The sequence below is a fragment of the Anser cygnoides genome, chromosome 27 (genome assembly GCF_040182565.1).
Source record: "Anser cygnoides isolate HZ-2024a breed goose chromosome 27, Taihu_goose_T2T_genome, whole genome shotgun sequence".
In the NCBI taxonomy this organism is placed as follows: domain Eukaryota; kingdom Metazoa; phylum Chordata; class Aves; order Anseriformes; family Anatidae; genus Anser; species Anser cygnoides.
The window spans coordinates 1,298,387-1,326,219 of NC_089899.1; the positions used below are offsets into that span (position 1 = coordinate 1,298,387).

General features: G+C 57.1%; 3 protein-coding genes and 1 long non-coding RNA gene across 4 annotated transcripts; 2 read left to right on the top strand and 2 right to left on the bottom strand.

The window, feature by feature from the left end:
• Window positions 1-1,624: 1,624 nt before the first annotated feature.
• ABHD8 (abhydrolase domain containing 8) lies at window positions 1,625-9,731 on the bottom strand. Its single transcript, XM_048052456.2, has 5 exons — window positions 9,406-9,731; window positions 2,982-3,762; window positions 2,314-2,484; window positions 1,937-2,153; window positions 1,625-1,858 (listed from the first exon to the last, which is right to left on the bottom strand). Exons 2-5 carry the CDS (start codon window positions 3,752-3,754, stop codon window positions 1,709-1,711), a joined length of 1,311 nt encoding a protein of 436 aa, XP_047908413.2. The 5' UTR covers window positions 3,755-3,762; window positions 9,406-9,731; the 3' UTR covers window positions 1,625-1,708.
• A 1,515-nt stretch (window positions 9,732-11,246) lies between these two features.
• Window positions 11,247-12,197, top strand: MRPL34 (mitochondrial ribosomal protein L34). Its single transcript, XM_013199724.3, has 2 exons — window positions 11,247-11,404; window positions 11,609-12,197. The coding sequence occupies exons 1-2, from the start codon at window positions 11,358-11,360 to the stop codon at window positions 11,880-11,882; spliced, it is 321 nt and encodes a 106-aa protein (XP_013055178.1). The 5' UTR covers window positions 11,247-11,357; the 3' UTR covers window positions 11,883-12,197.
• Window positions 11,577-12,938, bottom strand: LOC136787027 (uncharacterized). The gene is made up of 2 exons (XR_010826794.1): window positions 12,692-12,938; window positions 11,577-12,300 (listed from the first exon to the last, which is right to left on the bottom strand). It is a non-coding gene; the product is annotated as an uncharacterized lncRNA (long non-coding RNA).
• A 6-nt stretch (window positions 12,939-12,944) lies between these two features.
• On the top strand, window positions 12,945-21,370 carry DDA1 (DET1 and DDB1 associated 1). Its single transcript, XM_066984101.1, has 5 exons — window positions 12,945-13,005; window positions 17,150-17,230; window positions 17,728-17,779; window positions 18,106-18,167; window positions 19,151-21,370. The coding sequence occupies exons 1-5, from the start codon at window positions 13,003-13,005 to the stop codon at window positions 19,259-19,261; spliced, it is 309 nt and encodes a 102-aa protein (XP_066840202.1). The 5' UTR covers window positions 12,945-13,002; the 3' UTR covers window positions 19,262-21,370.
• Window positions 21,371-27,833: the final 6,463 nt, after the last annotated feature.

Here is a 27,833-nt window from a genome sequence, read left to right on the forward strand (position 1 = left end):
CCGTGACCGAGTCGGACACGGCTGAGAATATAACACGGCTTTACTGTATGAAATGGCACGAACACGGCGCGGGGCTCAGCGGCGGGGGGAGCGGGGTGCGGTTTGCCTTTGCCTTAGCGCAAGCGATGGCGGTACGAGCGGCACAGACTCCGTGGCGACAGAGGGTGGAGGGCCGTGGCGCTGACAGTCGCCTCCGGCCCGTTTTTGGGGAGGGGATTGCAGCGGGGGGGAGTGGGGGGGGTGGGGGGCAGAGCCGTGATTCGGGGTAGGCGTGCGGAAACGCGTCCGCACCCGGGTTGAGGGCGTTAAAATTCTCATTATGAGACAGGAGGCTGCGGTGGCGGGCACGGGCGGGGGGCGGCCGCGGGGACGGAGCGTGGCTCGTGCGGTGGCACTCGTCACACGCGGTCCCTGCCGCGCCGGCTCCCAGGGGCCCTTCCTCTTCCCCATCGCTCGGTTTTGGGGTGCCAGCTCTGATTAGGGCAGCCCCGCATGGCCGGGAGCCCCTGGAGCTGACTTGTGGCGCTGGGGACGAGGGGGGGCTCTTGCACCCACCCAGAGGGCGAGGTTCCCACGGGACAAACAGGCCTGGCTGTTTCTTTGGTTTAGATGGGGGGGGGGGGGGGGAGAAAAGAGGAGAAAACAACGAGGGGAGCGGCTCTGCTCTTTGGGGTAACGGGGAGGCTGCGGCCATCCCCAGCGCGTGGGCTTGGGGCCGGGGAGCAGCCGTGCCGAGCAGAGCCCCAGCTCGCTCGGGGGTCCCGCGGAGCCCCCCAGCCTGGCCGGGAGCACAGGGACCCCACAGCAGTGCCCGGGTCCCCGCTCGGCACATCCCATGTACCTTCTCGGTCCTGCCCGGAGCCTGGATATGGGACACGAGTTGTGGAGGCGAGGAACGGCCCCGGGATCCGTGGGTTGTGCACAGAGCCGGTGCTGGTAGCGAGCGCTCGGCCCTCGGTCGTGGTTTGCATCGTCCGCCCCGCGGTGCTCGGGGTTGCTGCGGGTGCCGGGGCGGGCGGGCAGCGCGGTGGTGGCGGCTCCGAGCGCCTCGAGGAGCCCCGAGCACCTCAAGGAGCCCCGGCAGCAGCGGGAGAGGGGAGCTCTGCGGAAGCCAGCGCTGCGGTAACCTAAAGCGGCGGTGGTTGGGGACACGACTGCACGAACGGTGGCACTGGGGGGGAGAGCTCAGCCTCGTCGCCCCCCCGCCACTGGGGTTAGAGAGGCAAATCCCACTTTGGCTTCCCCTTAAAGCAATCCCAAATCAGCTCCTCCAGCCCTGGCGAGGAAGACGCCGGGGGGGGGGCACCACGCTCTCGCTGCAGGGACCCGTCTGCCTTTGTCCCGCGCTGCTGCAGGTGGGAGCAGTCCCCCCGCAGCATCCTCTCTCTGCCCCCCCCCGGGGGGTCGCTGCGTGAGGAAAAGAATACTACAACGAAACAGGATGAAGACGCTCCAGCGGCTGCCATGCCGTCCCCGAGGGGACAGCGACCGGGTCTGCCGTTGGTCCCGCTGCCGGCCCCGCGCACCCGTGCCCGGGGGAGCCTCCGCGCTCCGCCGCCAGCCTGCGACCCGGCTGCGGCCGGGAAAGAAAATCAGCTCCGCTCCCGGCGAGGGCAGGCCGCGCCGTGCCCCTCTGCGCTCGTAAAGCCCTCTGCGCTCCGAAACGTCTCTCCCATCGGAGCAGCCCGGTCACCGCGTCCCCGCCACCTTATTTCTTCTCTCCTTGCCCGTCCCCGGCTGGCGTCTCGGGCTCCCACAGGACGAACTCGTGGAGCAGGGTGTTGACCGTCTCGGGACACTCCATCATCACCATGTGGCTGCCCTCGTCGATCACCTTCAGGAAGGCGATCAGCAGGATCTGGAGGGAGACAGGGACGGGCGTCAGCGCCGGGACCGGCCCCCAGCCCACGCCCCCCAGCCCCGCTCCGTCCTGTACCTCGGCCATGCGCTGGTCCTCCTCCACCGGCACGAACTTGTCGTGCATGCCGTGCACCAGCAGCACGGGCACGGCCAGCTCCGCGTGGTAAACCTCGTCGCCCTCGGGCCAGTACTGCCCGCTCATCATGGCGCGCAGCACGAAGGAGGACACGTTGAAGGCGTTGCCTTCCTTCAGCAGCTGCTTCTCTTTGGCACCCTGGTGAGCGAAGCCAGCCCTGCGGGACGGGCAGGGGGTCAGCACAGCACAGTGCCGCTAGAGCACGGGCTGGGGACACGCCGGTGTCCCTGCCTGCGCTGGGGGGGGTCCCCAAAAGTGGGAGCCCGCACGGGGCTGGGCTTGCTGGGGACAGCGGTGGCGCGGGGCCGGGGACTCACTTGAGGAAGCTCCAGGCCAGGCACGGGGACAGGCAGTGCAGCACGCAGGTGGGCATGTTGAAGATGGAGCAGAGGCTGGGCTCCAGCGCCGTCGGGCCCCCTCCGTTGATCATGATCACTTTATGGACCAGGTCTGGGTACTCGTGGGCTAGGAAGGTGCAGAAGGAGACCCTGCGGGGAGACACAGCACTGTGCACCGAGCTCGTCCTGCATGAAGCAGCCCCCAGCACAGCAGGGACGTCTCCAGCGCCCTGAGATCAGCTCAGCCGTGCTGGAGGCTGCATCCCACTCGTTCCTCCGATCTAATCCTGCCCAGCTCCGCTCCCTCTCCTCCCAGGTCTGCTCTGGAGTGCTTAGTCCCCTTCTAATTGACTTTCTCGGGCTTACTCTATTTATAGGGTGAGTGCCACCAGCTTCCTTGCTGGCCCACGCGCTCAGGAGGGCGGGCGCTGGGATTAGCTGGACCCAGAAACACGCACCGAGAGGATGGAGGAGATCAGAGCTGAGGATCAACCTAGGGCTGCAAACCCCGAACCCCTGCTCTGCTCCTCAGCCCCGGCAGGGCAGGATTTGACCGGCATTTGCTGGCATTTTGTCCGGCATTTGCCCAGCGTTTGCTGCCAAGGGGAGGATGGCAGTGGGGGTGAACGCCTCCGCGTGTCCCTTACCCATACGAGTGCCCTATGAGGATGTTCCTCTTCTTGGCGTAGCGCTTGAAGACGGCCCTCATGTCCTCCGCCAGCGCGTAGAAGGTGTAGGCGGCGGCGATTTGGGGGGCCGAGCTGCAGCCGTGGCCGGCCAGGTCGGGAGCCACCACCTCGTAGCCCAGCTTGGTGAAGAAGTCCAGCTGCTCCTTCCAGATGTCCAGCGAGCCGCCCACGCCGTGGATGAAGAAGAGGACGACGTCGCCGTGCGTGCCTTTGCAGCTCGTGATCTGCTTCTTGCAGTCGATGTTGATGACTTTCTTAGGCTTGCGCTTCCGACGCTTGGCGGGGGCCGCGGCTGCGTCGCGGGCGCCGGATCCCGGCGTGCCAGCTCCCGGCGTGCCAGCTCCCGGCGTGCCGGCGGGGGCTTGGCCGGCCAGCTCAGAGAGCTCCAGCTCCACGGTGCTGTTGGGCTCCGCTGAGCCGTTGTGGCAGTGCAGGATCTCGGAGCGGACGGCGTCCCCCAGGTTCTCGATCACCAGCTGCCCGTTGCGGTACAGGGTGATCTTGCGCTTGCAGTGCACCGTGCCCCGCTCCGCGCCCCCCGCCTGCGGCTCCTCGGGCGGCTCGGCGGCCGGGCGGCTCGGCGTGCTGTGCCGGACCCGCAGGATCCTCCCCGGCTTCACCTCCATGAAGCTGTAGCCGTTGCCGGACTCAACGCTGTCCAGCGGCCCCACGGCGTTGGTCGTCTTGCCCATCAGGCAGCAGAGGAGCCCATCGGTGATGCTGTTCAGCATTATGCTCCCTGCACAGGGCGAGAGGGGAAGCAGGAGAAGGGTGTTAGTCCGAGCGGCGAGAGCCAGGGCAGTGCGAGGAAGGGCAGAGCACGCTCCTGGGGCCACATCGGGGCTGAGTTTGGTGCTCCCCAAACCCACAACGCCTCCGAGCCGCCTCGGTTTTGCTTCTGGTCGGAGGTGGAACCCCTGCGCCCTCGTCCAGCTTTGTCTGGGCCACGTCCCTGTCACCAGCCGGGCGTGATGCGCGCTGTGGCTGCAAAGCCCCGCGGTCCCCAGCACGCTGCAGGCAGCGATGGGCCCCCAAGGATGGCCCTGCCCTGGCCGAGGGAGGAACACCCGAGGAAAAGCCCGTCTGAACTGAAAAAGCTATTTCTGGCACCAAATATGGGGCCGGGGAGAGATTCGGCGATGGGAATGCATTATTTATCCTGATGAAATATATATGTGTGTGCAGCTCCGCTCCAAACCACCAATGCGATTAGCAAATTACAGGGAACGGGGCTGCAGGTTTTAATTAGAGTCACTCCGCAAATTGAGGCTGAGCGCAAGAACCAGAGGGAGAGGCAGTTACCCGGCTCGGAGGGTGGGAAGCCCCCTCCCCATATTTCCAGCCCCACAGCAGGGCTGGGAGAGGCTGAGGGGCTGGGGGAGCTTAACACCATCCTCCCTGGCCCCGAGGCAAGCCCAGTTTTTGATGCTTGCTCTTCCTGGTGCGCTCGGGGTGTTTCTGAGCTCTGGGGGGCTTTTGGAGAGGGCTGAGGGTGATGGGACCCCCCAGGGTGGCTGCAGCAGGGGCTGGGGGCATTGGGCTGGGGCTGGCACCGAGGGCGCATGCCCCGGGCTGGGGCTGTTCCTGCTGCCCCTCTCCGCGAGGCTGATGCACATTTATTATTGACGAAGCCAAACACGGTGAATTATTGATGCCGATGGGCTGCTGAGCAAAGCGAGCTGCGTCGGGGGCTGGGGGGACACGGGCAGCCCCCCCCAAGCTGCAAGTTACTGAACGTGGCCCCCCCCCACGGGTGGAAGGGAAGGAGGAGTGTGTTCCCAGAGGGGAATTAAGCATCGCCATCCTGGTTATGCTGCCAGGAGCAGCCCCTGAACTCCCTGAGCAAGTGCCTGAAATGCAGCCGGCAGCCTCGCAGCCGTGCTGCTGGCAGGGCAGGAGAGGGAACGAGCAAAACAACCCGGGGAACTGAGGCAGGCAGGGCTCAGGGCTCTGATAATTTGCAGCTTTGATAATTCGGTGCATTCGGGGGCGAAGGGGGGCGACGCTGCACCCTGCTCGGAGCCGCCCAGGTGCCCCCCGCACGCGCAGCCTGGCCCCCACCAGCTCCCAGGCGGCAGAGAGCCAACGCACCCGCGCCTGCTCCGGCGCCAGCCCCGCGCACGGCTGGGGGGTTCCCCCTGGAAGAAAGCAGCCCGGTCGCTGCACGCAGCCTCTCTGGGTAGCAGCTCCCTTGGCAAAAGCGGAGCGGCTCAGCGGAGGGAGACGTGCCAGCTCCCTTCTTCCTCTCGGGACAGAGGCCAGCGTTTGGTGCTCGCCCCGGCTCTGCCAGGGACTTCCCTGCGTCGTGCCGCTCGCAGCGGGGAGGAGCGAGCACAGGTGCTGCGGTTTCTGCCCCCCTGGGGGAGAAAGCTCCAGCATTAGGAAAGCTGCTCCGGCGCCTGCCAGCTTGCAGTGGGGACGTGGGGCACGGGGCTGGGCTGAGGCTGTGCCGCGTCTGTCCCAGCGCCCTGTGGTTTTGTCCCCAGGCTCGTGTTGGCGATCCCTGCAGACACAGGCATGTCCGTGCAGGGTGCAGCTCGGGTCCTGCAACTCCAGGAGCTCCTCAGCACCAAATCAACCGCCCCGGGAGGCCACGGAGCCTCCCTTTTGCTCTCACGGAGCCCGTGCTGGGGGATGGAGCAGGAGCAGGAGGTGTCGGTGTGCTGGGTGCTGAGCGCAGCCCTTGTGAGAGCACGTCCTGGGCAAGGGGCCGGTGCGCGCTGTTGAGCCGCGCTTCCAAACCGGCGCGGAGCCCGCGGAGCTGGGCACCAGGCTGTCTGGAGCTCCTGGCTGGAAGATCCCCAGCTGCCTCTGCGCTGGGACGGAGAACGCCTCTGCTCTCGCCGTGCTTTTGAGCACCAGCTCGGTGCCAGCCTTGGGCTGTTCTCAGTAATCCCCGAGCACTTCTGAGACGGTGGTGCCGAAAGGGCACATCCCAACGCACGCGGAGACAGGGCAGGTGGAAAACCGGGGGGAAAGCAGCCAGACCCGAGCACTGCAGTCCCTGAGAGGCCCACGAGCTCTGCCACGGCAGGCCAAGGACTGTGCATCTCCCCAGCTCTCCCACGTCCTCTGTGCATCTGCTGCGGCTGCCCCGGTGCTGCCGGACGGGGAATCGAGGCAGGGGAAGGCAGGAAGTGGTCGCAGCCCGGGGACGGTCCCCACATCGGGCTCACTTGGGCATCCCGGCGTGGCTTCTCCCTCTGATTTCCACACAGCCTGGACTCGCAGCGCGCCTCCATTTCACAAGGCATTAATGATCTCTGCGTGGATTATAAACAGGACTTCTGGCCAAACCGACTCGACATTGATTAACTTCCCAGGATTAACTCAATTAGTCCATCCTGTTCATTTCCAGAATTGATTTGCTGGAAGGCTCTCGCGCTTGGGAGCTCTGCAGGCAGATCCAGGAGCCCGGCTCTGCCCCGACCCTGGGCCGCCAAGCCAGCTGTGGGTCTGCTTTGGGCACGAACGTGGCTCCCTGTGCGAGGATGGGGCTGTCCAGCGGGGCAGCGCCTGGCTCCCGACCCGAGATGCCCACGCTCGGCTCTTCTCCCCCTGGAGCTCACGGTCCAAGACGTGGCAGCCCTTCTCACAGGCTCTGCTGCTGAGAAAACCGACCACGGGGAGCGCATCCCGGTCGAGCCATTCGGTGGCCGAGCAGGAAACGGAGCGGCAGGAGGTTAAGCGATGTGCCCCGACGCCAGGCTCCGTCCCCGGGGCTGGAGGCACGGTGTGCCCGTCTCCCACCTCCCACCCGCCGCCTCCCACCCGCCACGCTGTCTGCCGCGGCCAGAAACGCCAAGGGATGTTCCCTCCGCCAGATGAAAGGGCTGCAAACGAAACCAGATGGATGGGAAGAACTTTGCGAAGCTGCTGGTAACCATGGCAATGAGCTGCTTTCCTTCCCCCCCCCAGCTCCATCCCAGCTACCTTCCACCGCCGCCCCCAGCAGAGATTTCGGCACCGGTTACATAAGGCCAGGCACAACAATGAGTCAGGCGCGGCGCCAGCCCAGCGCCAGCCCGCGAGGCTGCGGGTTTGGGAAAGCAAAGAGCATCGCCACAAGCTGATACCCGCATCCAGATCCCCCCCCCCCCAAAAAAAAATCACCGCTTCCCCCAGGCAAACGCTCCCATCTCCGAGGCTGACGACTCGAGGGATGCTGAGGATTGATCTGGGGAGGCCAACGGAGCTCCCAGGTCCGGACCTCGTCCTGCTGAGCACCGATGCCACCGCCAGGTCCTCCAGCTTCATCCTCCTTGCCTCCTCCCTGCTGCCACCATGAGCAGCCCAGCTGGGAAAAACAACTTACTGACCTACTTTGGGCTGCAGCGCCTCTGATTTTACACAACTTGACGGCACCATGTCACAGCTGGAGAAAAATGGGACAAGATCCGACGTGGCAGGGTGGAGGGCAGAAAGCCCGACGCGGTAACGTGACAGGCAGCCACGCGGGGCTGATACGCTGCCGTAGAGCCCGTGGGGCTGACATAAAGCTCGTGGGGCTGACATAAAGCCCGTGGGGCAGTGCTCACACCATCTCTTCCCCCAAGGCACGACAGCACTGCGGGCACGGTCACGCAGTGACCCTCGGCTGTGCCAGGATGGGATGGAAATGACAAAAACATCCTCCTCCTGTCCTCTCCCTGCTGGGGAACCTTGAAATTATGGGCAGGAGAAAGGAAAGGATGGTGCGTTTCCCCGTTACGGCCCCATAAGCAGCACCGAGCCTGTCCCTGCCAGAAGTCCTGGTAAACACTTGGCCCCAATTAGCGAGCCGAAAGCATCGTTTACTGCAGGAGCTGATGGCTGCAAACAGCTTCTGCTCCCCCTGTGCCGCAAATGCCCCCGCAGCCCCACTGCTCAGCACCTCCGTCCCCTCCCCACACGCAGCCGAGGACTCCCGCAGGGAGTAGCAGGGATTTCATATCTGCTAATTCCTTGCAAATCCTCGGAGGAGAGATGCCAGGGACATGGAGAGGAGTGTGAGATGTGCTGCAGCCAGAATCCGACCTGCCATAATAATTTGTTCAGCTCTAATCCCTTCCCTCCGGGGCTCGCGAGTATTAATGATGACACACGACACTCCTGAGGAATGGGCAAATGTCATTATGCTCTTTCCAGCCTCTCCCATTCATTCACTCAGTGCAAAGTGGAGAAACCATGGCATTGAGAAACACGTAAAGCCAACAACTGTTTAAGCACTCATCTCAGATAGGCGCAAGAAAATGTTTATGCCGCTTAGTCTCAGTCCTGCAAAGTAAACTTCCCTCTGGGGGAATGTGAAACAGCCACTTCAGCTGGTGGCAAGCACCTGGATTTATTCTGTTACACTCAGCCTCCTCGTCCTGATACAATTACAGCAGCTTTATCAGGACATTCAGGAGTAAGCAGTCAGGAAGGCTTTATCGGTCGTACGAACAGTAAACCACTGAGACAGCCCTGAAATCCTCAGCATACACAGGGATGCAACCACAACCTGCGCTTTCCCTGGGTGCAGGGTCCCCAGGCACGGGCAGGACTCTGCCGAGGGCCCTGCAGGACACAAATTACATTCAGTGGAGAAACGGCATCGCAGGGAGAGCAGAGCGCCTGTAGCACACACGGCAGCCTGGAGCCAGGGGCTGGCTGCCTGCCACACGTCTCTCTTTAGGAAGGAAGAAGACCTTGAGAAACAAAAGATTATGCAATGCACAGCGGAGTAACCTGTGCCTGACCTCCACGGCTGACATGCTGCTTCACCCCGCCGCTTTCCCAAACCTCCCGGATTGCCAGGGGGAGCCTGACATGGCACACGCTCGCCTGTGGTCCCACCGCATAGCTGCAGGGAAGCCAGCCCGATTCCTCCGGCAGCAAATGTCCTACAGGCTCCAGGAGCAGCCTGGAAGAAACCATTGCGAGGAGGAAGGAAGAAGAAAACCCTGCCCCCTCCGCCGGGCAGCGATGCATGCAGGTGCCCCCTCGCTCTCCAACCAAAAACCCAAGCAGATTTGACACGCACATAGCAACAGCAGGTCTTCCTCCAGAGCCAGCAATAATTTACTGCAATTGCATCACAACAGAAGCCGTTCCTAAGTTTTATTGCTGGGCAGCTTTTTAACCCCGCGCTCAAAGCACGCTCATGTAACAGGGCTATTTAAGTGCAAACAGCGGCGAGCTGCTCCGCAGCTGCTGCTTCCCCTTGTCTGCCCGCAATCCCATGTAAACGCCTCTCAAATCCCTTCCGACCGTCAGCTTCGAGGCAGCTCCTTTGGCCATTTTGCTCCCCGTGCCGAGCACCTTCCTCCCCTCTGCTGCAGCGCGTGCCCTACATCGCGGCTTGGGCTCCAGGTCCCCTGCACAAAGAGAGAGGGAGAGGGAGACGGAACGTGATGCTCACCTCATTTAGCGACAAGGATTGTCAGGAGTCGAGGCTGCGAACGAAAGGCTTGTTCCTGCAGGAGGCAAAGGGGGAGAGGGAGAGATGCCCGAGGCAGCGGGAGCAGGACGCGAGCGCTGGCAGCCTGCTCAGCTTTTCGGCTCCTCCGATCACATTTTTTCGCCTGTGTGGGGGGAAGGATGGAGCAGTGCCTTCAGCTCAGCTCATCCGCTTTAGACTGAAATCTCTCCTTCCATCCTCTCCCCATGAGCCCCGGCGGAGAGAGGCGCCTCATACCCGAGCTCTGGGGTTTGGGGGTGCTATTTGTCCTTGTAGTCTATAGCCATAGAAAGCCCCTTAAATCCCTCCTAAGGAGGAGGGCTTTCGGCATGACAGACACGGGGACTTGCCAGTCAAAGCCGAACCGAGCGCCGCCGAGCCGCCCGCCCATGGAGGCCTGCCAGGAGCAGGGGGGCAGGAGGATGGGTGCTGGGTTTTGCCCCCTCCAGGGATCTGAGTTATCGAGCTCCCCGCCCGCTGCCGGCCTTGGCTTCCCAACCCAAATGGGGGGTTCCCCCAGCTCCGAATGCGGCTGCCCCAAAGCAAGCGGGGTTTGAGCGGTGCGGTGCCTGTGAAACGTGTTGTGACCGGGACTCGCCGTTAATCCCTGCTCTTGGCAGGGAGGAGAAATCTTTCACCGTTTTCTCGCTGTTTTGGTATCTGTGGCTTCCCAGAACCCATGAGTGTGTCGGAGCTCAGCACCCGTGAGCGTGCACAGAAAGCACGAGCTCGCAGCACCCAGGAGCTGTGACACGACAGATAGAAAATCATGAATGTATCTCGTTTTTTTTTTTCACATCCATGTTTTTGGGAGGGTTGGATTCACATCTCCTGAACACGTGATGCTGCCGGTACGGACTTCTGGAGGGAATGCAACAAAACAGTCCAGAAAAAAAAAAAAAAAAAAAAAAAAAAAGAAAAAAAAAAGAAAAAAGCCAGAGCTGGTGCCTGCTCTTGGCGATTCAGCCAAGCTTGCCTCCAGCAAAACAATTTTTAATGATCAGAGCAGACAGCAAGAGTGGCGGAGATCTGCCCCGACGATCAGTGACTCACCACCCGGCCCCCCTTCTCCTCTCTGCCCCTCATTCCCCGGCTCTGTAAAAGGCTGAAAACCACATTCATCAGCCCAGCAGCAGGAGAAGGCTGAATCCTCATCGTCCTCCCTGTGCACGACGCTGCTCTGTCCTGAAAAGAGTACGTGTGTGAGAGGAGGAATGCGGCCAGGTGCTAGTGGGCCAGGCTGATGTGCAGATTTTGGGGTAAATCGGTGAGTGGGGAATGCCGTGGTGACATGGGGTGGTGGGGGGGAGGATGCAGACGGGGCCTCCATGGGGTCACTCATGTTCCTGCCACGGCAGAGGGACGGAAACGCAGGGGCTGGTGGTGGCAACACCATTTTGACAAGGAATAATAATTCGGCATTTAGAGCTGCCTCTAAATGCTATGTTTTATGTTTAGGCTATGTTTTTATGTTTATGCCTCTAAATGTTATGTTTTGCTGGTGACTTGTGATGGTGAGGGGATGCCCTGCCCAGGCGGTCTTTGCACCTCGCAAGCTCCTAGCAAAACCCAGGGGGACAGGGGGTCCTTTTTCCCATAAATTTCCAACTATTCCACGTTCGGAGCCGCTGGAAGGCGCACCCCGTGCTGTGACAGGGCACCACCACGGGAGAAGCCTCCGCGGCCCAGGGGGACACTGCCTAGGGGGGGGACCAGGCCAAACCCCGAGCCCGTCGCCATGGTAACAACGCGGAGGGCTCGCCCCTCCCCAGGACTACAAGTCCCATCATCCCCCGCGGCGACACGGGGGAAGGACCCTATAGGGCGCATGCGCAATTTCCCCCCTTGGCGGCGAGGAGCCAATAGGGGGCGGTGTTGTTGAGAGGACGGCGTTGCTAGGGAGGGCTGAAGTGATGGCGGCGGGCCTGGGCCTGCTGTGGCCGCGGGCCGCCGGCGGCAGGTAACGGTAACGGGGCCACGGTAATGGTAACGGGGCCGGTAACGGGGCTGGGCCTGACGGGCCTGACCCCGCTGCCGCGGAGATTCCCTTCGTTTTCCTCCGGCGTGGCTGGGCTGCAGGCGCCGCTGCCTCCTCAGGGCCGTGGGGCAGCGCCGCGGCCTCCCCTCGCTGATTTATTTTCTTTATTTCTTTTTTCCTGCCAAGTTTGCTCCTCCTGCGGCACGTCGCGGCCGCTCCCTTCCAGCTCCGGGCGGTGTCCGTCCTGTCAAGGTCTCGGGAGCAGCCCCTCGGCCTCGCCGGCCCGGTGCCCTCGTGGAGCCTGCAGCAGGTTCGCACCAAGGCGCGGGGGAACGAGTACCAGCCCAACAACCGCAAGCGCAAACGGACCCACGGCTGGATCAAGCGCATCAGCACACCGGCAGGCATCGAGGTTATCCTCCGGCGCATGCTGAAGGGCAGGAAGTCCCTGAGCCACTGAGGGCTTGGCCCGAGGGACCGGTTTGGGGTGCAGCGAGCCGGAACCGAGCCCGAAAAGTGCCACGGATTTGGAGTGATGCAGCCTGAGCGCTTTTACTGAGGGAGGCTGTGGCGGGCAGCAGCACCCGGCTGCCCCTTCTGTGTTGAAAGCGCGAGAGGAATCGCCCTGCTTTGAGAGCGGTCTCCAAAGGCTTTGTTTATTTGGCTGCTTTTTTAATTGTAAGGTCGCTGCCATTTGTATGAGTGATTGTAAGATAAACTTGTGGAAAACGCAAGCTGTAATTAAAGCCTAGCAACTTTTATTGCACTTCCTGTACTAATTGTCGATGTGAAGTTAATGGGGAGACGAAAGACAGCTTGATCTCAGGTTCACAAGTGCCTGGGAGCCTCCAAAGGACGGCAGCAGCGTGGAACGAGGGCTGACAGTAGAAAAAACTCAATTGTTAGTTTACAACGGCCAAGTCCTCGGTATCCCTGCTCTGTTCCTTTATCCCTGCAAGGTACACGTTAGCGGGGGATGCTCAGCACATCAGGGACGCTGTCCTGTGCCTCGGTGGCAGCTCTGGGCTGGGACTCCTGTTCCAGTGCTGGGTTGAAGGGGTTTTTCGGGGGTTTTTTGGTCCTGGGAGCGACTTTTCTGTGGGCAGAGCTGCTCTGGGCAGCGCTGGCTGACCCCTGAGCGGTTGTTGGCCGGTTACCCCGAGCCATAGCAGGGTTTGGATTGCTGAGATTACACATAGCTACTGCACGCCAACTCCTTCTCAAGACTGCCGTTCGCCCAGCAGCGCTAATTAACAGCCTCGTTCCTACCACGTAATTAACAGCGCCTTCGTTAACGAGAGCCAAGGGGACGCAGGGAGCCCCGCGCGGACTACATTTCCCATCACGCCCCGCGGCCGCCTCCACATCCGGGTCCTCTCCCCACCCCTCCCGATCGGGGCATTTCCTGCCCCTACCTCACCCCAAGCACCTCAGCGCCGCGCTGACTGACGGGAGCCTCGTCCAATGGACGTGGGGCCGGGCGCGGCGACGACCAATGGGTGCGCGCGGAGGGGGCGGGGGGCGGGCGGTGGCTGAGGCGGCGGGGGCGGGGCGGCTCCTCCCGGCTGGCGGCGGCGAAGATGGTAGGCGCTGGGCTCGGCCCCCGCCCGAAATGGCGGCGCCCCCGGCCCCGCTGCGCTGAGGGGAGCGCGGCCTCCGCCGGTCCTCGGCCCCCGGGGCCCGCCCTGAAGCTGGGGGGGGCGAGGCCGAGCCCCCCCCCGCTGCGGGCTGAGGGGATTCGGGGGGGGTCGGGGGGGGGTGCGGCCCCCCCCCGGGGGCGGCTGTGGGACCCCAAAATGGCGGCGGGGCTGGGGGGGGGGGGGCGTAGTTTGGGGGGGGGGCTGATCTTCGGGGGGGGGGGGGCCCGTTTTTCGGAGGGGGGGTGCTGTTATTCTGGGGTGCCGCCCCGTTTTTTTTGGGGGGTGGCCTTTTTATCGGAGGGGCTGTTATTCGGGGGGGCACCCCGCTTTTCGGGGGGGGGGTGTGCCACGTTTTTTTGGGGGAGGGCCTTCTCGGGGGGGGGGGCGCTGTTCTTCTGGGGGTGCCCCTTTTTTCTGGGGGAGAGCTGTTCTTCTAGGGGGACCCCGTTTTTCGGGGGGGGGCATTTTTCGAGGGGAGGAGCTGTTCTTCTGGGGTGGGCGCCCCGTTTTTCGGGGGGGACAAGGGGTGCTGGGGACTGTGGTACCCCTTCTTGGGGGTGCATTTGCCCCCCTCTGCAGTGCTCCTGGGGTGGGCTGTGAGGAGGGTGGGGTGCTGCCAAGCTGGGGAGTGCTGGAGGGCAAAGGGGGAAATTTGGGGGTACCACGGGGTGGGGGGTGTTCCCCCCCCCCCAGGGCTGTGTGCTCAAAGGAGCTGGGTACATGGGGGTTGTTGGGGTCTGTCGGGGTGCCCCCACGTAGCAAGAGGCTGCCTGGGAGTCTGGTGGTGGTTGTCACGGCCAGGGGAGTTCCCGTCTCCTTCCCTTTGCAGCGATGGGGTTGTTTTTGGAGTAAGAGAGTTTTTCTCCTGCCCCTCGGTGAGCCCCATGACAAAGGGGGGTCGGGGGTGTTCCCTGGGGTCTCCGTGTCCCAAGGCTGGGAGTTTTGGGGACCGTTCCCCGTATTGGTGCTTCTCCTCCATCCCACGTCCACGTGTGCGTGGTGCTGGGACACAGCCCTGCTCTCAGCACCCGTGCTCTGGGCCTTGCGTTCCGCAGTGTGGTTGCTGCGGTTCCTTTCCGAAGCTGAGAACTGGGCATGCATACGTTGTTCTTTTTTTTTATTTTCACCTTTCTGCTTTTAGACGAGGACTTCCTAGGAAGCCGAGCGCCCTGTTGACACGGGAAGAGCAGATGCCTCTTTATCTCTCCCTCGCTTCCCAAACCGTAGAAGGAACCGGTGTTGCCTCCTGAGGGTTGCTTAACCGCGCTTGTTTTGGCGTCTGGGGGATTTGCCTTTTCCCCAGATGAAACGAGGCCTCTGCTCGGTTCCGGCGCTGGTTTTCCGCTTCCGCGCGGGGAGCTGCAGCAGCTCAGCCGGCTCGGCCTGGGCACGCTCTGCTTGGTTAAAGAGTGGCAGAAGGCCCGCGGGAGGAACGTTTCCTCGTGCGCCGCAGGTGTTCCTCGGTGCGCCTGCTGCGGTGGGTGTGTGCGCGCAGCGGTGACCTGACTTATCGTGTGCCCTTGGAGCAGATAAGGGGCGCTGCGCTCCCAATATTGTCTCATTCCGGATATCCAGCAATGTGCCTCGGGGCGATTCCCCCGAGGGGACCTTTTCAGGAGGTTGCATCACAACAGATGACTGTTGAAACGGGCAGGTATGGGGCAGGATTAGCAGCAGGATAGCCTCGGTACTAACCACAAGGCTCTTCAGTTGTACTTCCCAACGCTTAAGCTGGAGAAATGCCTCTCCCCGTGCTCACGTTCTAATTTTCCTGCCGTTTCCCTGCCCTGGCAGGTGTGGGTCCACCCAAACGGCTTCTGCCCTGCGAGAGGGCGAGGTGGAGGCTGAGAGCCCAGCGTGCTCGAGGCTGTTCGTGCAGGAGCCGAGGTCTCTGTAGAGGTGTGAGCGCAGCAGCCTTCCTGCCTGGGAGCCTCTGAGCTGCTGCACATCCTGCTTCAGTTGCTTATGTTCTGGAGAAGGGGGGACACCCACGTTTAAAACGCGTTCCCCATTTAAAATGCATTTTGGCTGATAATTTTAATGGTGTTTTTACGACTTACCGGGCATAGCTCTGCTGCAGAAGTCTGTTAAAAGACCGCGGCGTGCCTGGTGAGAGCTGCGCCCCCTCTCAGGGCAAACGTGGGCTCTGCCAGACCAAACCCCCCACCATGGGGCAGTGGGGAATAGTCTGGGGTGAGGGGACGGGGGTGGGAGAGACCTGAAGTCGTGTGCTCCTCGGTAAGAACGGTTATTTTCCGTTCTTGTAAGTGGAAATGAAAGCAGGCAGTTAAAGAAACCGGGGACGTGTCTGTCTCTGCCTGGACCGGGCTCCTGTAGCACCGTGTCGTAAAAAAAAAGGTTTGCTTTGAAATAGGAAATGTTTTTAAAGATCCTCAGCCCTTCTAAACAGAGTAAGTACAGTCAGTGAGTCTTAAAGCTGGGCTGTGCTGAGCAAAGAGCCTGGCCGTGCCTGTGGAAGTCCCTAAAGGATTCCCCACCCTTTTCAGCCCAGGACCCTCGGTGCCAGGGAGAGCAGGGGAGCGGGGCGGCGCGGTCCGGGTCCACGGGGCTCTTCTAGCAGTGCTGGAGGATCCTGCCTCGATCCCCCAGCTCAGCCGAGCGAGCCACGGGCTCTGGGCTGGAGAACTGGTGACACAGGGAAGTGGCATCGCCCCTGAGGGGGACGGGACGAGAGGGAAATTTGGAGCTGGCTGCTTCAGTCCGAGTCTCTTCTTTTAGCTAAAACCTGGCACCCAGGAAGGGTCGAATGTGGAAATGAGAACGTCGGTAGAGCTCCTTCAAAAACAAGAGCATGAATAATATTTTCTGGCTTGGGTAATTATAGCTCTTTGTTTTGAGTTAAAGATGCAGCCTTAATAAAAATAACGGCTCCGATTTGAGTGAAAACAACGCCTTTGAGCCTGGCAGTCGTGGAGCAGCAGCGTCCGTTCGTTTGCCGCTTCTAACGCCGAAATTAAATGGCTCCTCTGCTGCTTTCCTCTCCTTTTTAAATTGCTCCTAAGCAGGCTGATGTATGTGCAGGATTAGAGGCCCTTAGTGTGCCGTATAATAGGCTTTGAGGCTTTAAGTGAGTATCACTGCGGCGCAGGTAGCTGATCCGATGACTTCGGGTGTCTCAGGGCCTCTCCTGGGTATCGCCCAGGCACCTCGTGCGTTTATTACCTGTCTTCTGGCTGCTTTAAGGGCCTCGCCGAGCATCTCCCTTTGTCCCTCTCCGCTGTGCGGGAAGAGGCTCCTGCAGGCTTTGAAGCTCGCTGTTCTCGTGACCCCGTAACGTTCTCCTCCCGCCCTCCTTTTTCGCTTTGGAGAAGGAAATTCCTGCTTCACGCTGGTGAGGCTTAATTAAACAGCGAGGGCTCCGCGGGGTTCCCGCTGCTGTTTAGCAAATAGCTTCGCTGCCCTGTGGGTTCGGCTGTTTTTTCGGGATCTACCCCGGCCGCCGGGAACACAGGGGGGTTATTTTTGAAGTACCGGCAGCGCTGACGCCCGCAGGGGTGTGATCCTTCACAAAAAAAGTCGGGCCTCGCTGATAAGGATTGGGCTTTTGGGGCCTCGGAGGCTTTCGTCGCTTTCTGGAATTGACAGAGAACGGGTAGCTGCGAAAGCGAAAGAGCAACCAGTTTGAAACGGGGACACGTTCAAGGATTTGAGTCATCGGTGTGGCTGCGGCAGTTTCCTTGTGCGATGTTGTGGTTTGTGCTGGTCCGTGGATCCTGCTGGTGTCGGTGCGGTGCAGCGCTTCCTTTCAGAGCTCACCCACGTCACCTGCATGCCAGGAGGGGTTTGTTGAGCAGCCTTCTAGCTGCATTCCAGAACTTTGAGAGAATGGCGAGCCAAACACAAAAGCTGGGGATTCGCTTCGTTTACAAAACCAGTTTTGTTTTTTTCTTGTTTCGGTTTCCAGCAGCTCTCACTAGCTGGGACCTGGCAACATCCTTCCAAACCCTGCAGTTATTTATCTTAACGACCCGAGCGACTCCTTGGAGAATCGGCCCGAAGCAAACAACAACTGGAATATCGCTCTTCCTTTCTTCACCTACTTTGTTTGTGTTCTTTGTCTTTTCAGGCAGATTTTTTGAAAGGATTACCGGTCTACAACAAAAGCAACTTCAGCAGGTTCCATGCGGACTCTGTATGTAAAGCATCAGTAAGTATTGCGTATCGGCCATAAATCCCGGTGCTCTGGGAGGTTTTCTTGCACGGCTCGAAGGATACGAGAAGGAAATAAACTTGAAACGAGTGTTTGTTTGTTTTTGTTTTTAAACAAACAACCAAAGCCACCCATGTGTGCTTGCAGTTCATGAGCTGAGATTGGCAAGGAAAACTTCCTGCGTGCTTTGGTGAGGCATGCGTCCTCACGGCAGCCAAGCCACATCTGTGGGGCTCTCTGTGTACGCACATTCTTTAGTAATGGTCTTAGGCCCTGAAAAACACCAGAAAAATGGACCTGCTTCGAATTCCTTAAAAAATAAAAAGGGAAAGGAAAAAAAAGAAAGTAGGAGAACAGTGCCATGTAACAGGGCGGAATATCAGAAGGCATTTGTAGCCTGGGTTTGTGACGGCCTTTGGGTTGGTTTAGCTGTGCTCGAGTTAAAAATCACCCTGTAGCCGTCGTTGTTCTGTAACTGTCCAATTCCTCTATAGAACAGAAGACCATCGGTATACCTTCCCACGAGAGAATACCCGTCTGAACAAAGTAAGTCTGCTCCACTGACGTGGTTTTTTTTTTTTTTTTTACTGTTTTTGGATTTTAAAAATCTGGCATACGCATAATTTCACTTATTTTAAACTTCAGATCAGCTGATACTCTAGAAGTGTCACTACAGTGAGAAGCAGTGTGTGTCTAGTTATTGTTCATTTCTTGTGCTTTTCCTCTGTCCTAACGAAGTGATGGCTGTTCCTGCGTCCTGCCCTTTAATCTAAAGGACCATGCTTAGTACGTGAAATAATGTCATGATTGCTGCACGGTTTTAAAGGTTGTCTTTAAAACGACCTCAGCTTGTTTCTCTCTTTCTTTGGCAGTTATAGTAACAGAAAAGACAAATATACTTTTGCGTTACTTACATCAGCAGTGGGACAAAAAGGTATGGTTGTGTTTCCTTAATATAAACGTCTCGATTTGCTGACTCTGGCTGATAGAGCTGGATATTGATCACAATCAAGATATTGATGATTAATTAAGAGGGATTCAGTCCTTGTGAAATGCACTTCAGCAAAAGGAGGCTCTGTCTCTGCACAGCTCTGTCTCTGCACAACATTTTATTTTTTTAAAAGCTTTTTCTTCTGTTTCAATTTAGAGGACAGTAACTCAGTGTTTAGTCTAGAACTTGGGAGACTTCAATTCTGTTTCCCACTTAGCACAATTTTCCTTTGTGACCTTTGCAAATTGGTCTCCCTGTGCCTCAGCTGTCTGCTTTACAGCTAGAGTAGAGCTCGTACCTCCCAAGACTGTTAGGAAAAGATGGATGAGCTTATGCAGAACATGAATGCATTAATGAGGCCGTGTAAGTACCTTGGTTACGAAATCAGAGTTCCCGTATCAGGAATGCACAAATGAGGAGGCTCTAGCTGGCGTTTGAGACTAATACTGCCTGGGCTGGAAGTGCTCAGACACAAGGCAAGGACTCGGGAGTGGAGACACCGAAGCAGGGATTTTAATCATGAGAGGATACAGATCACAGAGAGGCAAAATTATAAGGAGCATTGAAGCTGAGAAGAAAATATTTGTATAAGACGGTGTTTTTGGTGATTTTGATAAGTTTAGGGACTGACTCAGAGGAGCAGGAAAAGCAGATCTTACTCATGTGTATGAAATATTTGAGATCTATAAATAAAAGATGCTGAGAGCAATGATTGGTGTTTTTGCCCCACCCTCAAATATGAAGAAGCACCCTTTGGCTTTGGGCAAAATCCTCTTGGTTTGTTTCAGTGTGTCTGTTAGGTCATCGCAGTGCTATATTCCATCCCGAAATTTTTACAAACAACACATTTTTTTTTACTGGCATTAGCTCCCGCCAGCATCAAAAGGCTTTGGAGAGTTTCACTGTGACTTTCTTTGTCCAAACAGAATGCAGCAAAGAAGAGAGATCAAGAGCAAGTGGAAATAGAAGGTGAGAATTCGGCGCCACCACGGAAAATCGCTCGGACAGACAGCCAGGATATGAACGAGGACACTTAAACTCTTGGCTTTCTCCTCTACTACTTTGCAGGCGCTTCCTGTTTTGTCTCAAAGTGTGTAAATTTCGCCCCTTGCCCCCATCTCTCACCCATCCACTATGCAGCCCAAACCACTTCTGACTTCATAGGAGCCAATGTATTTATTTTTTCTCCGTTTTTTTTTTTTTATTTATGCCGTAAAACTTACGGAGCGATGGTGGAACAATCCAGTAAAACATGTAGTGTAACCTTAGTTCCTCCTTTCTCAAAAGCGTACACTGTCACTTTTACAGGTTTTGTTAAATCTGTTACCTAACCAACCGGCTCTAGCTACGGAAGCCTGAGGAGGAGACGGGGGTTGTTACAGACCCCTGGCGGGGTACGGGCTTTTCGATCCGTGTACCCGTTGACATACCGCAAGTGGTTCATTCTTCTTTGTGCCCAGTCCAGCCATAAGTGTGGGACCTCACTATTTTTTCTCAAATACTCTGAAATTGGCACCGCACTGAAAAAAAAAAAAAAATCATGGGTGTCATTTAGGATTATGTTGATCTTAGCAAAATGTGTTGTCAACTTGGTATATCAGTTGTGTTCCTTTGGTCTGTTCTGTAAGGGCCACGGGCGTTTGGCAGCGTACGTTATCTCATACGTCAGTGGTCATGGAGAATTCAAGTGAAAGGTGTGTTGCTTGTGTTGCTCTTTAATTCTAACAGTCTCTTGGTCTTGAACAGACTGATATGTGCAACTTCTCCGTTGGAATAAAGGGATACTTTTATCCTATTCTGAGTATTTGATCAACAGTGTATTTAAGCAGCAGCTGATGGAGTGGAGTTGGGTAGGCGCCCTGCAGGCAGCGCTTGGCCGGATAAGTCTGGGAGCACCTTGGCAACTAGATCTAGTTCTCTGTGTCGACTGCCGGCTCTGACTAATGGTACGTTGAATTTCCTGCGATACCGGCATGTCTGGAGTGGAGTCCAGGACTTAGAGTTGATCAAAACGTGAGCTTCCGTGGTCTCCGTTAAAGACCAACCGATCTCTTTTGGACTGTGACAGCTCAGTGCCTGTTGCCTGTGACCCTTCACTGACTCTTCAGTAGGAGCAAAAATGGAGACCCGTAAGTCGTCTAGGTGGATTCGGAGGTTCGGAGACTTAAAAGGAAATGACCATCGTCGCTGAAGGGGACAGGGAAGGTGTAGTTTAGTAATGATGTCTTGTCTGCTTTAATGTAAGAAGCTGACTTCACACTGTGTTAGTTTAAATTGATGAATTTATAACTGTGTTTTTTTCCTCGTTCACGAATCTGAAACACCAGTTCGAGAAATCTCACGAACATTGTTCTAGAGATCCTGGATAAGCCTAGTTCTGTGCGATTGCAGTGGCCACGAGCTTTGAGGCCAGGGTTTCTGCTCTCCCCTTCTCCACAGCATCCCCTTCCTACCAGCGGACGCCACAAGATGAGGTGTGGGGGCGAAGGGGACCCGAAGGGAGATAGACCGTTGCTTACGACTGCGTGTTATGAGGCAGAACCTTGGGAAGAGCAGGGCACGGCTCACTCTGCGTTCTCAAATATATGTTAGGCACCGAGTTTCTGATGCAGTGAATGAGTTTAACTTAAAGTTAGCACCAAGTAGTTTAGAACTTTGTACCTGCCTCAGAAAATGTTGCCTTTTTGCTACGGCAGTAACCTCCAAATTACTGGAATGTTGTTGGAAATGCCAACCGTGTTGGTGAAGACAAAAAATACTTAGAATTCCGTGTGATTTACTGGCAATTGCAAGAGGACTTCTCCCAGAGTTCCGCTATCAACCAGCACTTCTGTGCAAAGTGCAGGATGTTACCTGAAGATGCCGTGTTAGCATCTGGTCTCGCAGGGATCACCTGAAGCTGAAACTGAAGAATCCCGTGAAGAGCTGTGAGATACCAAAAGAGGAAACGGACATGCAGCTGGTGGTAAAGTGTGACCAATTTGTGTGTTTTAGCAAAGCTTGAGAGCTGCAGCCTTGCAGACTAATGTTTGTACAGTGCGTTGAAGTTGTAAAATGCTGTAAACTTGATTGACATGGCAAGGTTTGGGCTTTGCTGACTTCTCTGCTAGACAGAGTGTTGTACTATTAAAGAGAGTTGGCAGTTCCTTCCTGTCGTAAACCCCCGTCTTTGTTCCCTCCGTGTCGTTAAAAGTTACCCCGTTGGTTATGGGAGCCTTTGAAATGTTTCAGATATTTTTAGGAGGTAAGAGAAGGTTGCCTTTTTTTAAGTAGTTCTGAAGTGAAGGAGAAACTAATCTTCAAAGAGATGTGACCTTAAGTATCAAACTTGTCTTTTTTTTGTTTTTGTTTTGTTTTTTTTTGCATTCATGGTTGAGCACAAGCAGTATGGATTTCTAACACCCCCAGTGGGTCTTTCTGCATCCCATCTGATCTGCAGCGAGAGCTCCCTCCTTTCCTTCCTTCTCCAGCCCACTTTTCCTGCTGCTCCTGGCTCAAGAGTGCTGTCCTCAAGCTATTGCACTTTGATCCTATCTGTTTAATACATGGTAAGTGTATCAGGTTTGAGTGTTGCATGGAAGATCTTATTTGCCTAACTGTGACTTCCTGGTGCCTTAGTGCATTGAAAACAACAAAAATAAGGAAAAACCCAAACCCTGGATTTCTTGCTGACCGCACTGTTTGTATGATGCCTAGCTCTTCGCACTTCAGACTCTCTTGTTACAAAGTGACTGAAATTTAGTGACCCTCAGGGGTTCTTTTGTACATGTCTGCCTAGTGGTATTTGTATTGTTTCTGTTACCAATGTACACTAAAGGTTTGGGTTTTTTAATGAGAACTTGAGATATTTGTCAGAGATCAGGATTTATTTTTTTTTTTAGTTGAATAGGGAATCTTTGCTCAGTAGTCAAAGCAGCAGAAGCACGTTTCTTTCTACCAGGGGACGATGAGTCCATCCGGGAGCAGCCTCTTGAGCAGACTGTCCTGCTCGTAGGTGTCTGTCCTGCCAGGCAGGGCGCTCCCGTACTGAACAGCACTCGAGCAGTTGAGATGTCTGTTGGGTAAGTTTAGCACATTAAAAAGTTAGGCACTGCCTTTTTCTAACATAAAAATATACTAGTGACTGATGTGCAGGGAAACTAACGTTTTGTCTAGGTTAATTCTTGGTATTGTATATTTTATTTTATTTTTTAGGGGAGAAATAGTCAAAAACCCAACCAACATACTCCTCACACGTAAGAGTTGGAGGAGGGGGGGAATGTTGGAAAGAAGGATAGATCTTAACATGTCCTGTCCAGCTGTGAATTCGCAGGGAACTGCATCGGGGCAGCGAAGTGTTTGTTGTTTGCATTTATGGCTGATCCCGGACGTTTGCCGGATTACTTTGTTTTGTCTGAGGATGGTCGGTTAGGTAACGTTGGCACGGCCGGCTTTCAGGCTGCTTCCTCTTTCTGTCCTTGGAAGTTTTTCAAGGCCCTAATGGACGAGGCCCTGAGCAACCCGCTGCGCGTTCGGTATCGCCCGCGCTTCGAGCAGGAGCCTGGAGGTGACTGTAGTAAACCCAGGGAAACGCAAAATTGCAGCAGAACCTGTGGCTGGAAGGTTTGGTTTTGTACCAAACTGGCAAGTGAAGGACTGTTACGAAGCTTACGGAGCGGGCAAGCACGTGTGGGAGTTTTTGACGAGCCCTGAAACCGCGTTGAGCTGCGAAGACCAGTGAGCAGCAGCGGGATGGAAATCCAGGCCGGGAGGGCAGGAAGGAGCCGCTCAGCTCCCGTCTGCCTGAGGCTGCTGAGCTGCGCCTGGGCTGCAAAGTGTTTAAACTCTTTACCAGAGGAGTATTTAAGGTGGACAGGATGTGTTTCACAGTAAGGGAAGAGGCTTTTAGAGTCATTTAGATAAGTTAGATCTGATTTAAAAAAAAAAAAAAAAAGTAATAATACTTCTTTTCTTAGCCTAGGAAAGACACGAAGCAGCAGCAGGTGTGCTGGTCTTAAAGCCTGGGATTTCTGTCCCAAATGTTCAGAGCTGGCTGCTGAGCCCGGTGACGAATCCCAAGGACGCACGTAACCCGGGCGCTCTTTTCTGCCATCGTAATCCTGGTGAGAACGGGGTAAACGTGCCAAGCTGTTGGCTGGTGAGCTCCACACGCAGGCAGTTGCTCGGGGTTTTACTGAGGGCCCCTGCTGCAGAGCGTGGCCCCGTGTGGGGAAGGCTGGGCGGTGTGCTTTGGAGCAGGATCGACTGGAAAATGGGTTTCCTTCCCTCCAGCGTGTGCCTTATGCAGCAGTTAGTCGTGGGTTGTTCGGACTGCTTCCTCTGAGACGACTTTTGAACGTGATGGACATTAATCTCAACATTTTCACTCTGCACTAGGTAGATAGAACAGGTGTCACTTCAAAGCTTTATTTTTTGGTGAGCTCTTTGTCACTGGCCTTAATGGCAAAGACTAAGCAGGAGTCTTGGAATTTTTTTAATTTTATTCTTAAACACTGCGGCTATCGGCTCTGTTGCCATTTAACTGTTTCTTGGCTTGTTTATTTACCCCTAGCTTCATTTTTTCCATTGTAAAGGTTTTTCAAAAAGACCTGCATATAGGAAAACTACTTTTCCTGCATTAATGACGTCAGCCTGGCTGCAGGGGAGTTGTGCGATACGCTGACCGTGACCAGAGGGCCTTCCAGTTGATGTCTCTCCATGTCAGGTTTTATCTTACATTTTTTTTGCTGTCTAACAGAGAGTGGGAAATCCTTTTCTTTAAAGAGGAGAGGGTTGAATCTACCTGGGAGCAGCTCAGGGTATTTTTGGGAGCAATGCAGAGGCTGTGCTGGTCGCGGTGCCCAGGAGGGGTATTGCATCATGGGCTCGGTGAAGCACAGGCTGACCTTCGTGCTGTGCTGACTGCGCTTTCGGGTTTCTCTTCTGCTGCCTTGCAAACGTCCGTGGTCTTGACGGCGAGCGTGCGGCCCCGGGGTCTCATCTGACAGCTGATCCGGGAGGTTTGGTGCCAGCAATCACCCGAAAGGCTGAGCCAGCAGGTTGGCCAGGTGGGCTGGCTGCGCAGGCTGACAGCTGGGTCTAGTGGTCGCATCCAGCCCGCGCTAAATGGCGTGCTGTCACAGCACCGGCCCCCCGCGCCCGTCCTGAGACGCGTGCTGAGCTGTCTTTTAATGTGAAACGTGTGTATCATCTCCTGAGTTTAATGTCAGGGAGGAGAGAGGACTTCTGGAACCTTTCCTTTTTCAATTACTGGAAAAAAAATAACTTCTGGATATTGAAAAGGCTGAACGTGGTCTGCAGGGAGGAAGGTGTTTGTGGCTAAAACAAGGAAATGGAACGCCAGCTTTGAAATTCTCTAACACCGGGACTGTTTTTAAAGGCGAAACTTTCCCAGTATGTCCCCAGATGTGACAAACTGAGTCTCCCCTTGGGTGTGCTGTTAGAATTAGCTTGTTCTAGGAATACATTTAAGAAGTCTGATTAGAAGTCTTAATGCCTTCTGAGGAGCTGGGTGGCTTTAACCTCTTGCGGTGGACTGCCAGGTTCTACCGATGTAAACCCAGAAGTAGGCATTCGGCCGGCAGGGTGGAAGGGCAGCACTGTGAAACCTCGACCCTGTTCCGAACGGAGAATTTCCTCCTGCGGAAGGTGGCTGGCCAGAAGGGTCGGGTGATGTGAGGTGGGCTGGTGTTTGCCACCCCGCACGCGGCGAGGTGCAGGCAGGGCTTTCCCCAGCTCATGGGCTGCGTTCTTGCCCCTTCCACCACCCAACTCCTCCGCCAGCCCTCGGAGGCGAGGGGCGGCCCCGCTCCTCAGCTCGCCAGCCCTCTAGGGAAGCGAAGCTGCCTTAAAGCTGCCTCGTGCACCACGAGGACAGCCGTTTGTCCTCTCCTTGCTACAACTCTGCTTTCGGTTTCCTCCCGTTCCTGACCAAAGCGAGCTTCGTTCAGCTAGGAAGCCAGCAGCGACGCTTCTCGTTGCTCCCAGCTCCACAACCATCACCGGGACGACTTGTCCCAGTCAGCTCCTCGGTGAATTGCCTCTGTTACGCGCGCACGCGGTGCTTTCTGTGCAGACGCACGCCGTGCTGACACCCGAACAGGTCAAACGCTCTCCCCTGCTTGGATAAGCAGCACGGATGCATGGATGTGGGTAGGGCTGGGGGAGCCGGCGTGGCCGCGGGCAGGGCCGGCCGCTTGGTTTGTTCCTTAGCCGCGGCTCTGGGGTACAGGGACGCGAGGCGACTGATGAGTTACTGCAAGAAACAGCGTGAAGTCTGCATGGATGGTCCGAGCTGAGTCACTGCCGTGTCTGTGCCGCGCTTGTGCTGCCTTCCAGATGCATTCGTTTGTCATTAATCAGCGCGCAGCGTGCCGTTAGCAGGCTTCGCTGGGTATTTTTAGTTAAACCGCCCGGCCTTGGCCAGTCGCGCATCACGACCGAGCGTCTTAGAGCGGCTCTCGGCTTTCCGTCCTCCGTGCCTGCTTTAACTCCTCGCTCCGTTCAGCACATGCCATCCCAGGCTGGTTTTCGCAGCGCAGCGGCGAGCTCGTGAGTGTGTGTTACTTCCCACCTGTCTCCGCAAGTTCGTTTTCCCTCTTTTTTTGCAAAAAAATCCTGTCTTGTGGGGCCGGGAGGACGCGGGTTTTTCTGACAGCTGCGTGCTGGCAGAAGGGCTGCCGTCGTGGAGTGACTGTAAATACACTGTTAGTCAAATGTCATGGCCATTGGAATTTTGCATTTATTTTTAAACTATTCCATGTTTGATACTGTGTACAATAAATTTGCAGAATTTAGAGGACTATAACTCTTCATTCTTCCCCTACCCTTTCCTGCTACTGACGGCACGCGGCAGAGCTGCGACGTGGCTGCGGGCGCTGCTGCCTGCGCGTGCTGTGAACCCACCCGTGCCGGCGGGGCTCGTCCTCGTGTCCCTGTCTCAAAGCCTCCCCCTGCCTGGGGGGGACTGAGGGGGGACGGTGGCCCTAAAGTGTCCCCTTCTGCCCTCCCCGGGGTCAGGAGCGCTGAGGTTCGCTCCCTGAGCGCACACGCGTTATGAAAGCCGCTTGGGGCAATAACGTAGCGCACGCCTCAGGCTTGTTGAAATATATTTTTATTGCATTTCTGCAGGTTTTACAAAAATATGACAAAATAAATTAAAAAGAAATAAATAACCCCCTTCATTTCTTTTAGTTTCCAAAGAAAGAGAGCACAGCAAGGGAGAAAAGGGGAAAAAAAAAAAAAAAAAAAAGGAAACAATTCCCTCCTTTGTACGGTAACTGCCCGGAAGAGTGAGATACCAGACAGGCGGCCGCTTGTAGAAATATTTTGTGTAGAGAAATGTTTAAAAATGCCCAGGACCGCGGGGGGCCGGCAGCAGCGGGCCCCTGCCCTGTCCCCTGGTAAGTGGTGCGGGGACAGCTCGTGCCAGGGCTGTTACCCCAGGAGGGAAGTGGGACGCAAACAGAACTCCCTTTAGGACCGGCGCGTTTTAACCAAGAACCGAGCTGAGAGCTGGGGAGCCAAACCCGGGGAGAAGCCGAGAACCGAAACGGTGAACGGGGAACGGGAGGGGGCTCCGCACGGCCCCCGATGCGGAGGGGACGGCGGTGGGGTGCGCGGGCAGAGTGGCCAAGCCGGGGCGAGCTTTGCTGCGGTCCCCAGCAGGACTTTGGGCTCTGCCCAAACACCAGGGGGGTGTTGGGGTTACGGTTCCCCCCGCTCCGGGCTCCCCTCACTCAAGGCGCTGCCGCTCCCGCTCCCTTTCCAGCAGCAGCTCCGGGGCGCAGCCGTGCTGCTCCTCCTGTCCTTTCCGGGGCCCGTTTGCCCCAGTTTCTCAGCGCCGTGGAGCCCGGTGCTCCCTTTTCCCTCGTCTCGCCCCAGAAATCCTCTGCTCTTCGTGCCTGGCAGGCACTGAGCGTGGTACCCGGCCCCGTGGGAGGGCGAGGGGGCTGCTCTGCCCCACCGTGCCCCCCCAGGGACCCCAAAGCTCGGTGCAAGGAGCCCCCCATCTGCCCTGGACTATTGCCCAGGCCCCTGCAGCGCAGGTGAGTGGAGCAACAGAGCCTTTGTGCTCCCCTGGCCTTATTGCTGTATAAAATGGCTTGGTTCAAAGACAAAAGGGGGAACAAAAAAAACCCACACGTTTTGGGGAGAGGCGGGGTGGGAAAAACAACCTGACGTTTTCTACAGCCCAGGCCTTGGGCCAGGCACAGTGATATGGGGCGGCCGCCCCGGGTGGCCGGAGCCCTCCTTCCCCCTGCTTGCTTTGGAAATGGTCGGGGGCTCGGCGGGGGCAGCGAGCGGAGCTGGGGGGGCGAGGGGACAGCGAGCACCGGCCTTTACCCCGGCCCCCGCCACCCCGTAAAGCGAAGCAGCGCCGAGCAGAGCCGTGGGCAGCCTCCTCCCCACGAGGATGGCGGCTCCCAAAGCACTAAGCCTAGACCCAGCGGTGGCAAAACCTTCGCCCTGGCAGAAGCGAAGCTGCTCCCCCCCCCCCCCCCCAAATCCCCCCCCACCCCCTGCCCCGTCCTTCTCCTGGGCTCCGCCGTGACGTCCGTGTGCGCGAGCGCCTTATTGCGAGTTAATTCCACGAAATACGAAAGCGGA